The sequence below is a fragment of the Mastigoproctus giganteus genome, chromosome 5 (assembly GCF_048544385.1).
Source record: "Mastigoproctus giganteus isolate SK-2022 chromosome 5, ASM4854438v1, whole genome shotgun sequence".
Lineage (NCBI taxonomy): Eukaryota > Metazoa > Arthropoda > Arachnida > Uropygi > Thelyphonidae > Mastigoproctus > Mastigoproctus giganteus.
The window spans coordinates 8,659,592-8,681,945 of record NC_143579.1 but is presented as its reverse complement, the minus strand read 5'-3'; the positions used below and the strand labels follow the sequence as shown (position 1 = coordinate 8,681,945).

The following is a 22,354-nucleotide window of genomic DNA, read 5'->3' as shown; positions in this document are numbered from 1 at the left end:
GTGTGTTGGGGGGTGGGGGGGACAGCTTATATTCTGGCAAACATGCTATATGTAATATAATATTCCAAGTGTCATCACTCTAGAACACTTCACCAATAAAGTGAGTGCACTATAACAAATTCTGAAGTATAAGATCAGATTCAGGTAGTGTTCACATCTAAGATTTTAAACTATAACAAATACTGTTTTTCAGCATCAGAAAATACTAAAATAACAGTACTTGAAAAAAATTATATATATATAATATATACATGCCAGTGATATTATTGTTATGTATCATGACTTAATTCCATTATTCAGAAATTTTAAGATAGGGGTCTTTGAAGACTACACCACTATTCAGTGGTCAAAGCTCTACATTTTTTAAGTTGGAAGCAGAGACTGATGGAGGTTCCATCTCTTCTGGAATAAATTTTCCTATTGATTTAACTGCCTCCTGGAAGAAAACAAAATGGCAATATTTAAATAAATAAGAAAAAGAATAAAAGAAATAAATTATATGGGTGTAATAAGTATATAAAAGATTAAATCAATTAAAAAATTACTAAAGAAAAATATGAAATTTTATGGAAAATTTTCATAATCCCAATAAAATTAAAAAAGATTTCCTTCACTGCTACCTCATCTTATGAAATAACTTCATATTTTTTATTCCATTTTATTCCTTATATACAGAGCCAAATCCTGTTAATATGAACCTGTAGGGGCCAAAAAGATTAGTCTAAATTAATTCATAATCCATCATACCCAAGTGCAAGAATTTCTCAAGGCATGAAAAGTTTGTTTGTTGTTTGTTTGTTATTTGGTTTTTAGGAGCATTAGCAACTAAGGCCATATTGTTCCAGGGATATGCGGTGGTCATTCCCTGACCTTTCCGCATCCTCCGTATTTGGTGGTCACGGGCTTGAACCCCGGTCTAATCAAGAAGCGTGTGCTACGCACTGCTGCTCCTGCCCACCTGGCTAGGGAGGGGCCCTGCTTGATTTGGCATGAAAAAGTCCATGCCATTAACAAGTGTTTTCATTCAGTGAAAGTAGGTCAGCTAACGTTAAGATTTGACTGTATTTCATTGGATTTGGTATGTATCTTGTTTAAAAAGATATTGAATTGTAAACAGACAGAGTGACAAATAATTGTAAAATTTTTGTGGCTTGGAAAAAGTGCATTGTAGAAGTGGCTTGTCTTTACCTGGGCTTCTTAGAAGAAATAAATCTACTACAATATCAAATTTTCCCATCTGCCATTTAATGTTTCAAGATTGCAGATGGGAAAAATACATATTTTTGTAAGTAGATAGATGGTTTTGGAGCAGATAAGTGGAAGTTTTTCTTCAGTCAGAGAGTGGTTGATTATTGTAATGGACTTTCCCTTAGTGTTAAGTTTAATAAATAAATAAATTTAAAAGAAAGATTAGATGAATTAATTTTTTTTGACTGATGTATAAGATGATTCTTTGCATCAACATGCCACAGGTCTTTATTTCAAAGAATAATAGGAATATATATGATTTTTCCCTGCTTAGACTACCTTATCTCTTCTTACAGCCACGTACATTCAAAGGGTGTAAAAATTTGCAAAATAAAAATCCCAAAACTGAAAATTAAACACAAACCAAGTGTAAATTTATAAAATCTCATCTGCCAGGACAGCAACTTGAAGATACTGCTTCAATAATCTGTACACATTGCCAATGAGCTGGGAGAGGCTGTGGCCCTATTCTATGAGAACTTCAACTGAAAAATACCTATCAGGATGAAGACCTGATAAAAAAGAAACAAAACTTTAAATGAATACATCCCCCAAAATAGTGCCCTCTTGAATCAGAAATGTTGAAACAAAAATATTTCAAAGTTAGCTTTTTGTATCTGTGTATGGGGGGAAAACAACTAAATAAATAAAACTGTAATCAAAGAATATGAAATCTGGCATATTGTATGGTAACCAACCTGCATGGAAAGTCTGGAACTAAAAAATATTCTTAAACTGGAAACAAAATAAAATATAATTCTATTCTGAAACAGTACTGGTCTCAAAAGCCACATGCACTACTATCACAAGATAAATAAATTTTCAAATGTTCTCTAAAATACAATTAATTGTTGAACAATCAATTCAATACCTAAACCTGTCACATAGTTCTATTTTGAGAAGATTTTATCATTGTTTGAATTTAAATGAATGCATTAAAATTTTGAATAATTATAATTATATACAATAGTATGAACCAGAGCTGTAATGCTCAATACTGAGCATTACAGCTCTGGTCACAGTAGGCCTGATGTAGCCTAGTGGTCAGGAGCGAGAGTGCATAGCATGCATTCCTTGAGTGGACCGGGGTTCAAGCCTGTGACTACTAAATACGATAAATATGTGTATTGACGATTTATTGATTTGGTTGTTGTGCCGGAGTATAAACAGAAAATTTATTTATGTACTATGAGGTATTATTATACAGTACATACTATGTTGAGGTAAACTTCTCTTATTATTTTACAAATTATATACAATTTATTCAGCACAACTTTCTGAAAAAAAATTTTCTTTCTAATTTCTTCCCTATAAACAAAGCTGAACAGCTGCATCTCGTTTCTTCAGTTATTGTTCAGTTTAGCTGAGTAACGAAGTGAAGTGATCATAATAAGTATCAGCCACTGCATATACAAAATTTTGTAAAATTACACTAATGAAATAGCCAGTGAACCTACTGAGACATTTTATATCTCTTTCAACAAAAGAAATTTTCTGGGTTTTCTGTGAGAACTGATTAGTTCTGCCTGAAACAATCACTCATAAGCCACCCAATTGAAACGAACTTTAAGATGAAGTTGATTCATAAATAAGATCAGAAAGTGCAGCCATCATCTCTGAATGCAATTAATCAATTCTCACAATACAACTGTGAAAGAAGTCTCTTCTGCCATTTGTTTTGGAAACACTTGATAAGGGAAAAAAGAATGGTTGAATGAGGAAGAGAAATATATTATATATTTTTCTCTTCCTCAATTAACCATTCTTTTAGGATTAAGAAAAATTGGAATGGGTCTGTACTATTTGGATTAACTGTTGTAAAAGGACTATTGAGAAGATGGGGAAGAGAAACACTCCTAGAATGGAGTGTTTCTCCATTCTAAAATGCAGAATGATTACAATTAAGTTCCAGTGTTTGAGGCACTTACAGCTTTGAAGAGTATTTCTTTGTAAGAATTGAAATATTTCTATATCAGAAAGGTACTACCTCAATATAGCTGAAGATTTCTATAATTGCATAGTTTGTGTTTTTGCAGCCAGTTGCAGGTTGAAAAATAAACACAGCAAATGGCTGTCAGAAAACTGTTACCAATACAAAGTTTATGCCATTCATTCAACTACCAGTAATGTTTACAATACACTACATCTAGTTGATTGACAAAAACAGCTGCTTTCTATTGATAGAACTTTTGTATAAACTCTGGTTTTGAGGTAGTCACATAAAAAGAAATCTGCTAGTGTAAATCCAGATGAATGTTGAGGATCTCTTTGACTTGGCCAACTTTTCATGAAAGTTGCCCACTTCAATAAGAACCAAGCCTTTCCCACTATCTGTCAGTTCTAGAAGAGTGTATATGATTTGATAATTTGATTCTTTTAATGTTAGCTCCTAAAAAATAAATAATAAAATTAATAAAATAAGCTAACAAACAGTGAACCTGCACCAAACTGTCACTTAGATCAAGAAGGCAGGTTTGGTGAGTGGAATATTAGTTTGGTTCTAATTAAATGACAACTTCACAGAAGCTGAAGGAAGCTCCCATGAAGTTGTGGGTTCCCTGACTATTTTATTTCATTCATATTTTCTTGTTTAAAGTGAATTTATTTTTAAAATTTTTTATTGTGCATGTATTGCTATTCTTTTGATGAGTGTGAAGGGGTGTGTGTGTGTCTCTCCTTGGACAGGAAGTTGCACATTTGGACTTCTAGAGATGAGTGTTGATGGTCACAAATAGTCTGTTTTTCTTTAATTCTGTGATTATTTTATTTAATTTAGTTACCATTGTACTCAGGCAGCAGAATTAACACCTTTCCAAGTATAACCTTAATTGCTGCATAGTATGCTATATTGTAGTAATAGTAATAGCCATTAGTGTAAGGAAGCCACAGGCTTTTGCTGCACTGAAAAAAAAAAAAAAAAGTAGAAAGAAATGCAAATTATTTGCTTCCCTTCTGACACAGGTAACTATTCAGGTGACCTTTAAATTTATTCAAACTGTCAGCTTCAACCACCTGTGAAGGCAACCTGTTCCCACAACGAACAACTCGCTGGCTAAAAGAAAACGTCCTACAATCTACTCTAAACCTCTTTGCCTGTAATTTGAATTTATGTCCCCAAGTTCTGGAATTCTCTATAACAGTGAAAAATCCACCTTTGTTCATTTTATTAACTTCTCTCAGAGCCTTATAAACCTAAATCAGGTCACCACTGAGGTGCCTGGTTGCCAAGTTCTGTAGCCCACATAATTGGCATCTTTCCTCGTATGGTTGCCCTTTTGCTGATCTCATCATGTGATTTGCCAGTCTTTGGACCCTTTCAAGAAGCTCAATGTCTTTTTTCAGATAAGGTCTCCATAGTTGAATACAGTATTCCAAATGTTGTCCAACAATTGCCTTATAGAGTGGGAATATGACCTCTATATCTCTACGGGATAATGTTCGATAAATCATCAATGGAACACTATGGGCTTTCCTGGCTGCCTGTTTACACTGCACAGAAAATATCAGTATATGGTACAATGTTCTTTTCAACAATAGCCTCAAAGACATAACTAAACTACTTTCTTTTTAATTAATTTAATTTAATTTGTTCATTCTCCCTGAAAGAGTGATGTTTCATTTCATTTGTTCATATCACCAGAAAGAGAAGTATTTTTCATATGTCCACAGGAAGCTAGGACATTCAGTACACATTAGTACCTGGGACAGTGTCATGCCCTAATGAACAAAGTTATACACTGAATGAGACAGTGTTACCTTTATGATATGCAAATAAGATATCAATCTTAACACTGGAAATCTCCTTCATCTCAATGGAGGCAGAATTTCTGTGCAGGCCATTAAAAAAAAAAAAGGAAATGTTGAAAGTCATCTTTAACATCCAGGGTATCATCAGGGTATTTGTACTGAATTATCATACTTCATAGCTGATAAAATATTGTCCAATGGAAGCTAAATACTGACAAGAGGTGACCAATGTACTCTGATAGTGTCATGCCCCAGTACATTAGTCACCTCTTGTCAATATTAAAAGTTTCTGCTCTTTTAAAACTCTCCTGCTTTTCAGAAACTCCCCCCCACAAAAGGCTGATTTTTATTTTGTTCCTACAGATGAAAGTAAACACAATGGGCCAATGGCTCAACTCAGCAGAACGGTACAGCATGCAGAAATAACGCTATTCAAGGTATTGTAGGACTACTTTTGGGAGTAGTATGCTCAATGGCAGAGCTATAGGGAAGAACAAGGTGTATACTTCAAAGGAGAAATAGTGTAAAACAGTAGGTGTTGGTGACGGTAAATAAATATTTACCATCACCAACACTGCTGAAATTTTCTGAAACATTTTTCCTAAACTGTATACCCAGAATACATAGAATAATTCTATGTATTCTGGGTATACAGTTTAGGAAAAGACAGAAAAGGATTTTAAACAATTAGTTGAAGATACAAGTGTATATAGAGGATTTGAGTCTGGAAGTGGCCACCATCTTGTACTGGGAAAATTAAAAATTGCAAGTTACATTTTCTAAGAGATACAGGAAGCTCCCTATGTATTAGATCTGCTGTGCTCTCTAGTCTTCTAAATATAAAGTTTGCATGACTTTGTTGTAATAGAAGTCAAGTTTGTCCAACTATCACAAAAAATACATAATGCTGCATCCCCCCAGTGGAGGACAAATCTAGTTATAGAGAAAGAGAAACAAACCAATGGGATACAGAACTCTGGTGTTCTGTGGTTTACTTGGAAACCTAATAACAACAATGAATTTGTATAAATTAAATTTTTAATTTAATTTAGAAAATTCTTTTTAAATAAAATTCAGGACTGACTTGCATTTTTATGGTTAGCTTAACAGATGCAGTATTTTTTAAACAATTGTATACAAAGCGACTTACATTTTTTTCTCTCAGTTTCAACATTTCTTCTTTCAGCTTATTTAAAATAGATATGTTTGGTTTATTGATACATGCTTTACTTTGAAGTTCTGTAATTTTTTGTTCTTCTTCCTATGAAAACAGAAAGACAGCATTCAGATATGTAAATTACAGAAATATAAAATACATACAAGTAACCTACTATCACTTTATTCATTCATCTCTCTGTTAACAGTAAGTGTATTACACCATAAAGAACAAATGGCACACATATTAACTTAATTAAAACAAATGAATATAAATATAGAAGCTGAGCAAAAGCTTTCATTAATAATTAATTCATAAAAATAAACTCCTACCAAAAGCCTCTGAAATAAATATTAATATCAATTATAAAATGACAACTATTAGTAAATATATAAATCTGAATTCAATTTGTTAAAATTTCTTGCAACTCTTTCTTTCAAAAATCAAATCAGAATTTAAAAAATCATAAAATAATTAGAAAAAATTGATAAAAACTGTCATTTTTTTTATGCAGTGCTATCCTTGGTATCTATTTATGTATCACCTGATTTAATTTAATCAAATTCTGGTTATGAAGTCCAGGGAATTTTGAATTTTGTAAGCCCAAAAAAAAACAAAAAAAAAACCAGAAGTGAAATGAAACTAATTCTGTTTCCAGAAATTTGTTTTGATAACAGTAACCCAAAATGCATCCAAAATGTCAACATTAATGCAATTTAATTTCATGAATTAAATGCGCCATTGTATTGGGAACCTTTTTATTTATTAGTATCAATGAATGTAGTATCATTAAACTATTTAATTTTGCAAATACACATGTGAGTCTAGCATTTTTAATTGTATATAAACATTTAAAAATTTTATTTTTTATTATTTTTTTTGATATCTATATTTGTAATCAACTTATAAGCAAATCTGACGGCCTCTGTAGCCGAGTGGGCAGGAGAGGGAGTGCAGTAGCACACGCTCTTTGAGTAGGCCGGGGTTCAAGCCCCTGACTGCTGAATACGGTCAATCTGCCAACCCGCACTGGACCAGCATGGCAGATTATGGTCCATTTCCCTCAGCATGAATTGTTGAGGAGGCTTCCATCCTGCAGTGGGTTGATAATGGCTGCACTTTACTTTACTTTTACTTATAAGCAAATATAATGTATAAACTTTCCAATGGGAGAAAGTCTGAAGCTCCAAAAATGGATAAAAATAGTATAAAATTATTCAAGTAATATACATTTTAATCAAGTTAAAAAAATATATTTTGTTTTGTCTTAACCAGAAAAGATTTACCTTTTTTTCCTTTGGTGTTTTACAGGAACCCTTTCCATACAGTCGCAGCAATGATCCCCAAGAATTGATATGAGGATGGATTGCCTACAATTATTAATTTTAAAAGAAAAGGGAAAGATTAATTAATCTTATAATCAAAAAAATAATAATGCATTATTTAATGTCATTTAAGAGAACTTCAGGAAAAATACCTTGTGACCAGAAGGGTTTTACACAGTGAAATAACACAAAATACCAAGGGAAAGAGATCAAGAACATCATATATTTTTAAATAAATGCTACTCTATTTATACATAAGTTAAAATCTCATTTAAATTGACTTATTTAGTAAATACAGTGGAACTTCTCTATTACGAACTTCTATTTAACGAATTTTTTCGCAAAACATTGCACCTTGAAACGAAATTACATGTAAAATTAACCCGATATAACGAAGTTAGTCTCTCTATAATGAATTTTTAAAAAAATTAGTAAAAGCATTTTTGAAGATTTTCAAGCATTTACTGCTAAACAGTTGCTCAAATATACTGCCTCCTAGCCTCCAAAATTTCGCATTAGCATCTGGAATTAAATAATCATCCTTTTAGCGAGCACTTGTGGCCACTGACGCCCATAGGAAGGTCTTTGTTTCATTTTTGTTAGTTATTAAACCAAATGGGTTTTCTTAAAAGTGGTCGTAAACTTTACAATAAATAGGGCAGATTTGTACATTGATGTTGGCTCAGGGGAAAACGAAGTTCGCTGCGGTAAATCTTTAGCATGCTGCGGTGGCAATACATAGAATGCTACCATAGTCGGTTTTTAGTAACGCCTACTGAGTGACGTTTGCTTCTCACCTCAACTGTACCATGTGACCTTCATGTCAATCATTATATGATATATCTGTTCTCGTCTAACTGGACTCCCAGTAGATGGTTTCATGAATTTTTTTTTTTTTTTTTATTTCGTTCGTCATCAATCACATAGGCTATATGCTCTTGTATTTTTTTTTCCTGAAAGGTAACATACAGCATACATTAATCATAAATTTTCTTTCGTGTATATATATGAATGAAAGCAGAATAAAAGAAATTCACAAAGTCCTATATTTCTTCAAAGTGAGTGATACTGTTGAATTGGCAAGCGAACGTCATTAAGTAGGCAGTACCTGTACTAACAATTCACTATATGGCCAGCGCAGCGAAGTTTGCGGTGTATGTATCAGCAAGAGCTGTAGTCCAGTAATTTTTACAATTGCGAAAACAATGTCGAAGAGAAAGTGTTAAGTATTAATGATAAAGCAAAGTTTGTTATGATATTGACCAAGGTTTTAAGAAAAAAGATGTTGTGGAGAAATATGGCATATCTGCAAGCAGTTTATCTATGATTTAAAAAAAAATCGAGAATTGATTTTAAATGCAATTGAAGGAGGAACAGACAAGAAGAGAATTAAGTTGTGTATATATATGAAGATGTTGATAAAGCTGTTCTAAAATGGGTGAAAATGATACATGAAAAGAATATCCCAATATCGGGCCTAATAATTAAGCACCAAGCTCTGAAATTTGCACAGTCCCTTGAACATATAGAATTTAATGCGAGCACTGGGTGGCTAGATAAATTTAAGAAGCGCCACAGAATTGTTGAAATGGTTATTTGTGGAGAAAGTGTTAATGTAAGCGAAGAAGATTGCAACAGTTGGAGGAACAATAACTTAAAGAAGATTTTGGAAGAATATGAGTGTAAGGATGTTTTTAATGCTGACGAAATGGGTTTATTCTTTAAATGTTTACCGAATAGAACACTTGCTTTTAAGGATGATAAATGTTTTGGCGGAAAACAAAGCAAAGAAAGAATCACTGTGCTAGCTGGAGCAAATATGACAGGAAGTGAAAAATTAAGACTTTTAGTCATCGGAATATCAAAAAACCCAAGATGTTTTAGAGGCACAAAATCTTTGGAAGTTGACTACACCTTTTAATAAAAAAAGCATGGATGACAAGTGATATTTTTGAAGAATGGATATTAAAACTAGACAAGCGTATAACAAAAGAAAAAAGGAAAATTGTGTTGATAACTGACAACTGTCCAGCACATCCTGCCAATATTTCTGCCAAACTTAAAAGTGCGAAGTTGTTTTTACCACCAAACGTAATGTCAAAACTCCAGCCAATGGACCAAGGCATTATTAAAAATTTTAAATTTCATTATCAAAAGAGAATAATAATGAAGATCGTCAATACGTTATCAGAAAATAGAAACTTGGAGGTTACAATTAACCTTAGAGATTGCATCTCTGTACTGGCAAAAGTTGGGACAAACGATGTCACTGAATACACTATTCAAAATTGTTTTTCGAAAGCGGGATTTGCATTGAATACAGAAGTCGAAAAACGACTGGACGAACAAGATGAACTGCAACTTTCACAACTGAAAAAATTTTGGACATTATTAGAATCGTCTGTAAACATCGAAAATGAAATAGTTATGTTTATGTAGATCACAGCAGAACATCCAAATGAAGATGAAATACTGCTGACAGTGTTAGACATGACCATGATCACAAAAAAATTAACAATGATGCTGAAGACGCATCAGAACAACCCGTAGAAGAGCCAACTCGCGAAGAAACAATTAACGCTTTTAAAACGGTTCGTATGGGTCTACAGTTTTGTTAAAAATGTTCCTGATAATGATTTTAATGCTCTGAACAAATGTGAGGTTTTCTTTGAGAATCAGACAATTTTTTAATTGTACTGTGCAAACAAAAATTACAGATTTTTTTTAATTTGTGATATTTACTGGTGAAAATTGTGTAAACGTAATTTAAATAAGTATGTTTTTGAAATAAAATACATTAAAAATAAATGCAGATTCGTTTTCATTTTCTAATTAGATAACAATTTCTAATAAAAAAGATATTCTCTGTATAACGAATTTTTTCGCAGGATTTATCGAATTTGTTATAGGGAAGTTCGACTGTATATCAGTACAAGGCATAGTCCATGAAATAAGTGAACAAAATTTATACAAACAATAGATTTTTGTCTTAATAAAGCACTGGAATAATACAACTTAAACTAACATAGCATAGCAGGAGCTTGCTGCTAATGCATGCTCTTTGCCACACTCTTCTAATTTGTACAGCAGTCTTTCATATAAAACAGTATCAGAAAAGGTTTTGATATTGTTCCACATGAAAGACTGCTGTACAAATTGAAGCAGTATGGCATTAGGGAAAGACAGATGTTATCAATGGGTGCCACTCTTCTTGGACTAATGTTATTAGTGGAGTGCCCAGGGATTCAGTGCTGGGCTCATTGTTGTTTTCAATATTTATTAATGATATTGTTAAAGGTTCATCAGGCTTAATGCAGATTTGCAGAAAATGCAAAGGCCAATGAGGAATCAGGAAATGCTACTGCAACAAAATACAGAAAAATTAGGCAGCTGGGCTGAGAAGTGGCAATTGAAGTACCGTGAAATATGCAAGATGCTGCTTATGAGTAGCAACAGTCCCAGAATAACACACAAACTGTTGTAAATAAGCAATTTATTGATAAGCAATAAATCTAATGAAAATTTGATTTATTGCTTATCAATCAGATTGCTTGTGGTTCAAGTAGTGAATGTACAAAATCCCCTCAACATCCCAAAAAATGGTGGCGATAATCTTGCCAGCTGAAGGTTGTGTCTGAAATTTTTTGGGTGGGGGAGAACCCTTGTGCTTCCACTGCATTGATTCTTGCTTGGTTTGAAGATACCAGTGATGAACCTTCAATTCATCACCTATAACAATTCTGGAAATGAAAGTTTCAGGATCCTTTCTATAAAACTCTAAAAATTATCCTCACAACACCATACTCTGATTTCTTCTGCACAGGGGTCAGAAATCTGGGGACCCACCTTACACTGACCTTAGCCATCCCCAAATGTTCATGGAAGTTGGTTCTAACTGCTCCCTCAGATATGTCACATTCCCTAGAGATTTGGGACACCTTTAAATGTCTGTCATTTAGCACAAAGATTTGGCACATTTCTGGAGTGGTCGCTGTCACAGGCCTTCATGGACATGGATCATCTTCAATGGATTTTTTACTGCCCTTGAATTGTTTTGACCAGAATTTCACTTGGTACTCTGAAGGTACACTGTTGCCATAAATAGCCAACATCCTTTCATGAATGGCCTTTGGCCCATTTCCTTCTTTGGTGAAAAACTTGATGACTGAATGATGCTCCAATTTCAGCAAATCCATAATTTGATACAGGTGTCTTCCTTCTTTCTGTTATTAGCATTAGTAGAGGCATTTGATGCAAGAAAGCAAGCTTATGCAGCATCAGCCAAAAAAAAAAAAAAAAAAAAAAAAACCACTTCCACTTCACCCCTCTGTTCGTTCAAAATACCTGTCCAGCTGAGCTTTAAACTTATTTAGGCTATCAACCTCCACCACAAGGGATGGAAGTCTGTTCCACCAACCAACCCGCTGGCTAAAGTCAAATTTCCGCACGTCTATCCTACATCTGTCTTTCCTCAATTTGAATTTATGCCCTCTCAGGTGATTTTTCTGAGCTAGAGGAAGAATCCCATCAGCATTCAGCATGCTTAAACCATTCAAAGCTTTATACACCTCTATCAGATCACCTCGCTGGTGCCTAGTCTCCAGATACTGTAATTTGCAAAACTTAAGCCTTTCTTCGTAAGAGCACCCCTTTGTTCCATTCACTAATCTTGTTGCCCTTCTCTGTACTCGTTCCAGCAGCTCTACATCCTTCTTGAAATGAGGCCTCCAGACCTGTATACAGTACTCTAGGTGTGGCCTGACCATTGCCTTATACAATGGAATAATCACCTCCTTATCCCTGCTGGAAAAATTCCTGTATATCATTGACAATACTCCATGAGCTACTCTTGCAGCCCGTCTGCACTGCTCAGAGAACTTCATATCTGCCTGCACAACTACCCCCCAAGTCCCCTTCATTCTCTACCACTGTCAGTGTAGTACCACAGAGTTGATACGTTGCTCTGGGGTTGCTGTTTCCCATGTGTAGTACTTTACATTTGTCAATGTTAAACTTCATTTGCCACCTCTCAGCCCATCTGCTCAACCTTTCCAGATCCTGTTGCAGCAGCATAGTGTCAGTAGTGTCCTTGACAACCCTGCCAACCTTTGTATCATCTGCAAACTTGGACATTAAGCTTGATATACCATCATCAATATCATTTATAAATACAGAAAACAATAATGGACCCAACACTGGGCCCTGAGGGACTCCACTAATAACATTAGTCCACGATGAGCAGTGTCCATTGATTACCACTCTCTGCCTTCTCCCCCTCAACCACCCCTTTATCCATAGCAGCAATTTGCCTCCAATGTCACACTGCTCCAATTTGTGTAGCAGTCTTCCATGTGCAACAGTATCAAAAGCCTTTCTAAGATTCAAGTATATAATATCAAAGTTATTCCCTGCATCCAGTTCTTTTGTGACTGCATCATAGTATCCAATCAAGTTGGTCAGGCAAGACTTCCCCTTAACAAAACCATGCTGTGTCTGAGCTATAACTGAAGTCTTGTCTAAATGATCCTGCAGTGCTTCTTTAACCAGTGCCTCCATCAATTTTCCTGGAACAGAAGTTAAGCTCACAGGTCTATAATTACTTGTGTCAGCCTTTGATCCTCCTTTGTGAATTGGGGTCACATTTGCACATTTCCAGTCTATGGATACCTCCCCTGAGTCCAAGGAAGCTCTCATAATTATGGCTAAGGGTTTGCTTACTTCCTTTGCTGCCTCCTTTAATATAACTGGATAGATCCCATCCACCCCGGGTGCCTTTCTTGTGTTTATCTTCAACAGTTTCTCCTCCACTTTACTCTCAGTTATTACAAGATTCTGTAGCTTACTGCTAGAGTTGAATACACCTCTGGCATTCCCCTTGCTGAATAACTCCTCATGTGTGAATGTCGATGCAAAATATTCATTTAGTTTGTTAGCTACCTGAGCAGGATCATCAACAGTTGACCCATCAATATCAAGTGGACCAATCTGATTCATCCCCTTCCTTCTAGAGTTTACATAAGTAAAGAACTCTTTGCTGTTTTTCTTTGCATCCCTTGCCAAGGATTTCTCGTAATCTGCCTTCGCCTGCCTAACCTCCTTTGTAACTTGGTTGCATATCAACTTGTATCTATCATAGGCTTCTGTGTCATGTGTTAATTTGTAAGTATCCCATGCATTTTTCTTCTCTGCCATATGCCTCATTAGTTCATCTGACATCCATTTTGGCCTAAACCTTGAACAATATTTCTTAGTTGGTATGTAAAGCCTAGTAGCTTCCAAGATAAGTTCTTTGAATGCTTCCCATTTTGAATTTGCTGTTGGTTTGTTTGTTTGTTATTTGGTTTTTAGGAGCATTAGCAACTAAGGCCATATTGCTCCGGGATATGCGGTGGTCATTCCTTGACCTTTCCGCATACTCCGTATTTGGTGGTGACGGGCTCGAACCCCGGTCTAATCAAGAAGCATGTGCTACGCACTGCTGCTCCTTCCCACCTGGCTACGGAGGCGCCCCTTTGCTGTTGGTAACATCATCAGTTGGTCCCACTGTATAGAATTTAAATACTGTCTCAGTCCATCGTAGTCGCCTTTACGGAAGCAATAACCCTTCCCTTTACCCCTAATGGTAGTTACCTCTTTGAGTAAATCCCACCTCAGCACACTGTGATCACTGCCACCTAGTGGTTCATTTATCTGCAGATTCTTAATGCATGAAGAATCACTGCTGATAATCAAATCAAGAGTATTACTCCCTCTAGTTGCCTCCTGAACATGCTGATGTAGAAAACAATCATCCAATAAATCCACAAAAGCCCTGCTAGTGTGTGAGTAACCAGCGTTATGGCAGCAGCACAACCTAAAAACATAGTGGGATCAAAATTAGTATGATTTAAGTTGAGATATATAGGAACATGAATCACTGAAATATAACTATGGGAAGTACCTTAGGTAGATAATTTATTGAATGCTCATTGTATATGATAGGAATACCTACATCAATGGCTAGCTCCACTGTCACATTATTGATTATTGTTTGCTGATCTGCCTATGACTGCTTCCTAGGAATTTTTTTTCACGTATTGACTACTCTGGCCACAGTGAGCCAGTTCTTATGCTGCTCCAGTTCATATATTTTGTTTTGTGTTATATCTGTAAAAGCTTATTCCACAGGCTGATCTGCATGTTGTGAGGTTGAAAAACCCCAGAATAATTTATGGGGAACAGAACTCCCTCCTCCTGGGACTCTGTTCTTTGTGATGTTGAGTAAAACTGACTGGAGCAAGTGTCAACTTTCAGAGATTTTTGTTCTTTATGGTAGTGATTTGCAAATGAGCACATTCATGAGTGTGATATGTAATTTTTCCCACACAGTGGATGAATTTCTGCAGTGGGCACCTTTTGCAATAAAAAAAACAAACAACAACAAAAAAATTAGATCATATTGCAAGAAGGTACACCAAACATTCCTTCTTCTGTTGCTGTGCATCACAATATGCACATGCAGGGTACCACCCTCTCCATTACACCCATACAAGTTATCGACGTTCTTCTACCCGTTGTGGCCTGTAATTTATTTTCAGAGTCCAGAACTCTCTTTTTCATTTGACTATTGCTAGTATATGATTATCAATAAATAAAAGTATTAGACATTTGAGTTGGAAATTTTTTTTCAGTTCACAAAATGTTTCAGAGCTTATGAACTTATTAGCATTAGCAGAGGCATACGATGCAAGAAAGCAAACTTATGCAGCATCAGCCAAAAAAACAAAAAAAACCCCTCCGTTCGTTCCAGAAGCCTGTCAAGCTCATCATTAAATTTATTTAGGCTATCAATTTCCACAACAAAAGATGGAAGTCTGTTCCACCAATCAACTACCTGCTGGCTAAAGGAAAAATTTCCGCACATCTATTCGACAACTGTCTTTCCTCAATTTGAATCTGTGCTGCCTCAGGTTCTTAATCTGAGCAAGAGGAAGGATCCTATTGAGCAAGGCCTTATACACCACAATCAGATCACCTTGCAGGTGCCTACTTTCCAGGTGCTGCAATTAGCAGAACTTAAGCCTTTCTTGGTATGAGCACCCCCTTTGTCCCCCCTCAACAAACTTGGTGCCCTTCTATGTACTCGTTCTAGCAACTCTATATCCTTCCTAAAATAAGGCCTCCAGACCTGTACACAGTACTCTAGGTGTGACCTGACCATTGCCTTGTATAACAGGATAATCACCTCCCTGTCCCTGCTAGCAAAATTCCTATGTATCATTGACAAGACTCCATGACCTGCCCTGGCAGCCCCTCTGCACTGCTCAGCAAACTTCATATTTGACTGCACAATTACCCCCAGGTCTTTTTCACTTTCCACTTCCCTGAGTGTAGTACCACACAGTTGGTACATTTCTCTTCGGTTATTGCTACCCATATGCAGTACTTTGCATTTGTCAATGTTAAACTTATGCACATATTTATGAACATCTTACAGCTATATAAATTGGTATTTATGTGAATGTTTTATAACTGTGAAAATTTTTTTTTAAATAATTAGAAACAAGTCAGGTAATGTATGCATTACAATCATTTTAGGTAGGAATTTGACCATCTTCAGGAGTTATAAACTTCTATACTGTACTCAAGGAGTTTTTACTAAAAGTTCATCATGTATGTTTCACATGATGGGTAACCACGAGTTGAGATTTGTAGTCACCACGTTTCCTATAATATGCTACACATTATTTTGGAAATGTGTTGTTTGCCACTAATGCACCCAAGGATGGGTCTAGATATCTATCCAGAGCAAACTGAATTGGTAGAGTGGTATGCTTAAGAATTTGATTACAACCTTTCTATAAAAAACCTTTTAAAAATTCCAAGTAAAAACTTTAAAATTGAGCCTAAATCCTCCCCAAGGTCAAACCAAAACAATAATTACACATGCTGATAATTGTGTGGCAAGTGGCATTAGTCACTATACTGACTTAGCTATCACAACAAGTGTGTAAACACTTCTTACTAATATGATAATTACATTTAAAATGCCTATTTAAAAATGATTGACTGCACTGCTTTTTAAAAAGGTATATGTAATTGCTTGTTTGCTCTGTTATGAATAATCATAACAGAGTGAAGTTTAATGGATTTAAATAGCTTATTCTGAGATAAACTCTACTGCATATAAATATTTAAAATCATCTGCTAAACTGAAAATAAAATGAGTATAATTATAAAAGTATTGCCACATACCTGGAGAAGAGCTTGTGATGCACGCTGTTTACCATCTCTTTTGTTCTTGCAAAAAACCTAACCATTTTGAAACAAAAATTAGTAATGAAAATTTAATTTTTTTGCTGTTATATAGTATGTTGATAAAAGATCTGAACAATCTGAAATCATAACAAAATAATAAGTGTGGACAAGGTAACAAGAAAAAGTTTTTATTGTAATGACAGCACCTCAAAAAGATTTTTCAATGACACAGCACCACAAAAGGTTTCATTTACATGCTCAGCACATTTCCAAATGTATATTTTAGTTACACATGGGTTATTTGATTGATTTTTATCTACGTATATCACAGCATGTCAGTATTGGCCATTGCTACAACAGCCATGATTCTGGTTTGTAGCTCTGTGATGTGCAGAACTTTTGTCTAGTACACAAAAGTCTTCAACAAACTTTTCCTTGACAGGAAGAAAATTCAGAGGTGTAATATCTGGTGACAAGATGGCAAAGGAATAGAACCAACATAGCCAATCCACTGATATGGGAAACATCTATGAAGAACTTTGAAACTAAGGGAGCCTGGTGTGACAGCAGTGTTCTGCCCTGTGGAAAGAAGATGTATTGTATCTCCTGTAACTTCAGACAGATGAAATGTTCTAGTCTATTGACATGGACAGTGGATGCCACAGCATTTTTCAATGAAGAATGGATCAACAACCTGGCCATGCATCAAGCCACACCAGATGTTACATATAGGCCTATCGTGATAAAGTTCAAGGACTGCATAGGAATTTCTTAACTCCAAATGCAAACATTATGTTCAAAGTGACAAACAGAACGTTGCCTCAGATAGCAAGATATGTTACATGAACCATTTATCATCAATGACTTCATTCAAAATGTTTACAGCAAAAGAAATTCAACTGGTCCTTTCATTTGGTTGCAGTTTATCTTGTAGGCATGCAGTCATAGTTATCTATGTATCATTCTGTGAACAGCTGTTGGTAATAGCAATAATTTTCTGGATACTTTTCTGATCGATTTTTGGGACCATATAGAAGGACTCATACTTGCTCACCACTTTGCCACTAAGTGGCAGAGCAAGTGCAGTGTAGAAATTATGCATAGAAATTTCTATTAGAATTACTAGTTTAAAAATAAACAAATGGCATGAATACAAAAAGCACTTTAGGAAAATTTAAATTAACATATCTTGGATAGCAGGCAGGTCAAATGGGGCTTTCTGGATGATTATCCAGAACTGTCTGGATGATTATCCAGAACTGTCTGGATGATTCTGGCCACTTTGCTACTGAGCAGCAACATCACCAAGAAAAGGTGACTGCTGCTTCCCAGTACTCATCCAGGCTACAAAGAAGCAGGTCACAACTATATGTCTATCATCCTTGGGGGTGGGGGAAAGGCCGGATGTGCACATACTCTCAGACATATTCTAGATTCCATTCAAAAGGGGGCAGTTAAGTTAATTAATGACTCCTCTCTAACAGAGTCTCTCCACTCTCTGTCTCATAGATGTACTGATACTTCCACTGATACTGCCTTTTCTACTGATACTTCCATGGGCCCTGTTCTTCTAAATTGGCTTCTTTAATTCCCGCTCTCTCTTTCAAAACAGTCCGAACACGTGCTGCCACCAGCCAACATCCATTTACTGTCCAACTTCAAACTCACAGAACCAACTTTTCATCTTCCTCGTTTATTCATTCAACTGCCATTTTCTGGAACAACCTTCCTTCATATGTATTTCCTGAAAATTACAGTCTACAGAAGTTCAAGTCTAATGTCAACAAATATCTTCTTTCATTTTCTCAACCTCCAACCCAAGCACAGTATAAGTACTATAGGTTCTAATACCTCTCGTGTTTGGGGTTTTCATTAAAAAAAAACATACTAACCCATCATGAGCGTCAAAGTGTGAACACCGAGCATTTGAGTATGCAATATTGAATAAGAAATACCAGTTTTTACTTCATTCATTTTAACATGTTATATCCCATGGAGAGTATTCTTTTAATGTTGCAGATGGCAGCCACAGATCAGATCCCTAACAAATAAAAAATCTCAAAGAGAATAAGGAAAACACAATGTACTTTTGTATTAAAACAACACTGAATTTTGTTCAATATGTCATAATTTCTGAATGGAGAGAACTTTTGTGAGATTTTTTAGGCAAGAATCAAAAAAGCCATTTATTACTCATGGTTAGTCCCTAAAAGCCATTTATTACTCATGGTTAGTCCTTGAGGAAAGACCTTGGCTTTACTCAAGGAATATCCATTGTCAAGAACTGGAGAAAATAGGAATGGATTATGTAGTAGTAGTAGTGGCATGTGATGCAAGAAAGCAAGTGTATGAGCTTATGCAACATCAGCCAAAAAAAAAAAAAAAAAAAAAATATCACACCATTCCCTCCAAATGCTTGTCCAGTTCCTCCTTAAATTTATTTAACCTGTCAACTTCCACAACAACAGATGTGGAAGTTGACAGGATGTTTTTAAGTAATTGAAATATGTGCAGGTTTTTAGGCATTTTGTTGAAGGCCAAATTTGGAGAAATAATATTTGACAAGAGAAAGTGCTGGGTTAACTAAATGTTATTATTAATGGCTTCCACAGGTTTTGTGAAATGGGTTAGATCTTAAGATCATCAGCATATACCATAAAAGAGCAGGGTAATAATAGCAGAGAAAAGAAGAAGAAACAGGGTACCATTCTGAGGTATTCCCACTGAATGGGACTTAAAGAGCACATCATCCTCCAAAGATAACAATAGCTTTCTATTCAAGTGATGAAAGAATAAGGTTAGGTAGATTCCCATGAATATCAAAGGCCTGAACTAGAGAGCAAAGCACACACACAGGCTGAATAAAAGGAAGAAGAAAGGTCTAAAGAGATGAATTCTACCTGTGCATTTTGATTGTTTCTGTAGCAAGAAAGCAGGTCTCCAAGAGATTTGTGACTGCAGAGGCCTCTTTTTTTCCTGTAATGTGTATGTTGGAAATGACAGGGAAGAATCTATTTTGTCTGAAGTGGAAGCAATGCTTTTGAAGCAATTTAAAAATAGAAGGGGAAATGGAGATAGGCCTAAAGTACTTTAATAGTAAGGTTACTAATTTTTGGAATTGAATATAGAGTATAAACCCAGTAGGAAGAGAAAAAAATTCAAGCTGATATACTGAGTGAAAATAGAGGTAGGGGAATTAAGTATACAGCTACTTGAAAATTAGGAACTGAAATGCAGATTGACTGTGCTAGCTAAAAATAATTTCTCGATTAAATTCTTAATTTTCATCATTGAGCAGATGGTGGAAATGGATTTCAGCAAGTATGGGTTTTCTGACCAGTATGCCAAATCAATAATCCAGGGGGGTAACTCAAAATGAGTAGCTATTCCTCTAGATCAAAAGGTAGCTTCATAGATATACCATGGCCTAGGAGAACTAGGCCATAGTATTTTCCTGCAATGTTGCTATTTTCACTTTATGTTACTATAACACCATCTGTGAGTGCTGAAAATTAAGCTAAGCTATATATACGATCTAGTTATAACACCATCTTAAATGAAAAAAAAAAAAAAAAAAAAAACAATTAAATTCACTAGAAACCTTTTGTAGTTATTGTATCAAACCATTTCTTTCCACTTCATGTAGTACACAATTAGGAAAGAACAGAAATTGTTCAAATCTTTTATGAACACCCTGTATACAATTTAAATAATATCAGCCTAAACTACTGTTAATGCCTGTGGAGCAATAACCAGTGAAGCTTGTGGAGCATGATAGAGATATCAATCTGCTCTGCCTTAATCACTATTATTATAGTTACTAAAGTTGATTTTAATCTCATAAGTAACAAAAAAAAAAGAGAAATTAGCATTAGGCATACAATGCAAGAAAGCAAGCTTATGAAGCATCTGCCAAAAAAACCCCTGCCCATTTCACCCCTCCATTCGTTCCAAATGCCTGTCCAGCTCAGCCTTAAATTTATTTAGGCTATCAACTTCCACAACAAACTAGGTTCCAGTTTACGCGTGTATTTAAGAAGACTAGACTTCTTAAATACACGCGTTTACTCTCATTCTACCATTGCCAACTGAAGACGTGTAAAACGAAAGCCACTTGTTATGGCTATTGGCCTTCTGTTTCCAACCATATAACTAAAATCGTTTCAAATTTCAACATTGACAACCAAGGACGAAGACGTGCACTTCTACTTCCTTGTGCACATTTTAATTCTGTTTTTAAATCCTAACTTATTCATGCTAACTTAAATTTAAAATTATCATCCAATTTATTCCAACGTCAATGTAAATTATAAAAAGGTGAGTATCATAATAAATTAAATTAAGCTACGCTATTATATTGTGTCAGTTATAAATGGTACTTTAACAGATCTACAATTTTCGATTTTCGAATGGCCTTATACACCTCAATCCGATCACCTTGCAGGTGCCTACTCTCCAGGTGCTGCAATTTGCAGAACTTAAGCCTTTCTTGGTAAGAGCACCCCTCTTGTTGCCTTCTTTGTACTTGTTCTAGCAACTCTACATCCTTCATATAATGAGGCCTCCAGACCTGTACACAGTACTCTAGGTACTGACCATTGCCTTGTAGAATCACCAATTATAACCAACAAACAAAGAGACATTATCGGTACTGCACCCTAAGCCCTCAAAGTCTATTTAAAGACATTCAAAGTCTATTTAAAGTCTTTATATAAAAGAAGCAAACACATGATATCTACATGCAGATATATGTAGATATCATTCAGAGTTTACATGTAAGTTTATAACTTCCATTAAAATAAAAATTCATTATTGAGTCTTCAGTGAAGTGGACATTTGTCAGCTTCTTTTTAAAGTGATTTAAAAATTTTTTAAACTCTTTAAATGTCACTGTGTCTCTGGGAAGGATTTGGTACTTAAGTATAATTATTGGGACACTTAATTTAAACATTTATAATGCACATTTAATGTATAGTCACTTGGAGGTAAAAACAGTTAACTATTCATAAAATACTCACACTGGCATTATGTTTTCCTACAGTCATTGTGAATTCATTCTTCTGGTGCTTCATATTTCTCATCTCAAATTTGATTTGTGTATCTCCCATTCCATAATTCCTGAAAATAGAAAATATCAAGAAATGTAAAACATCATGTTTTTTGGGCTATATCTGTAGGTATGTGTAGATATATGTCGCAAATGCATAAATTGTACGTATAAATTTTTCTAATATTTCCTTGCCTTATATAATTCCATAAGACAACTTTGAAATTTTTTTTTCTACTTCAACAAATGCTGACAGCACAATACAGTCTGTAAAAATTACCTACACTTTTTTACACCATGATAAAATCATTTATTGTTTAGCAATATGTTCCAGCATTATTAACAGAGCCTTGATCACATGCAAACTGTTTGAAAGTGATAAACTCCGGTAAAAGTTCTAAATCATACTGAACGCTAATAACACATGGTTTTATCGTGAAGTGTAGAGAGTTTACAAGTGATCAAGGCATTGCAAAATAATGCTGAATAATAAATGATTTTATTGTGGTGTAAAGAGTGTAGATAATTTGTATCAATCTTTATGGATAGATCCCACGAAGAAAACAACTTTAAACTTGTTTAAAGTCTTGAAGA

The 22,354-nt window shown here is 35.0% G+C and overlaps 1 protein-coding gene across 1 annotated transcript in view; it reads right to left on the bottom strand.

The window, feature by feature from the left end:
• Positions 1-319: 319 nt before the first annotated feature.
• pasha (microprocessor complex subunit partner of drosha) overlaps positions 320-22,354 on the bottom strand; it is a 90,336-nt gene continuing 68,301 nt past the window's right edge. Inside the window, exons 13-17 of the mRNA XM_090373851.1 lie at positions 21,732-21,831; positions 16,711-16,767; positions 7,438-7,521; positions 6,146-6,256; positions 320-436 (exon numbers count right to left, since the gene is read on the bottom strand). Coding sequence (XP_090229977.1) covers positions 347-436; positions 6,146-6,256; positions 7,438-7,521; positions 16,711-16,767; positions 21,732-21,831 — 442 coding nt within the window. The 3' untranslated portion in view covers positions 320-346. The remainder of the gene's footprint in view (positions 437-6,145; positions 6,257-7,437; positions 7,522-16,710; positions 16,768-21,731; positions 21,832-22,354) is intronic.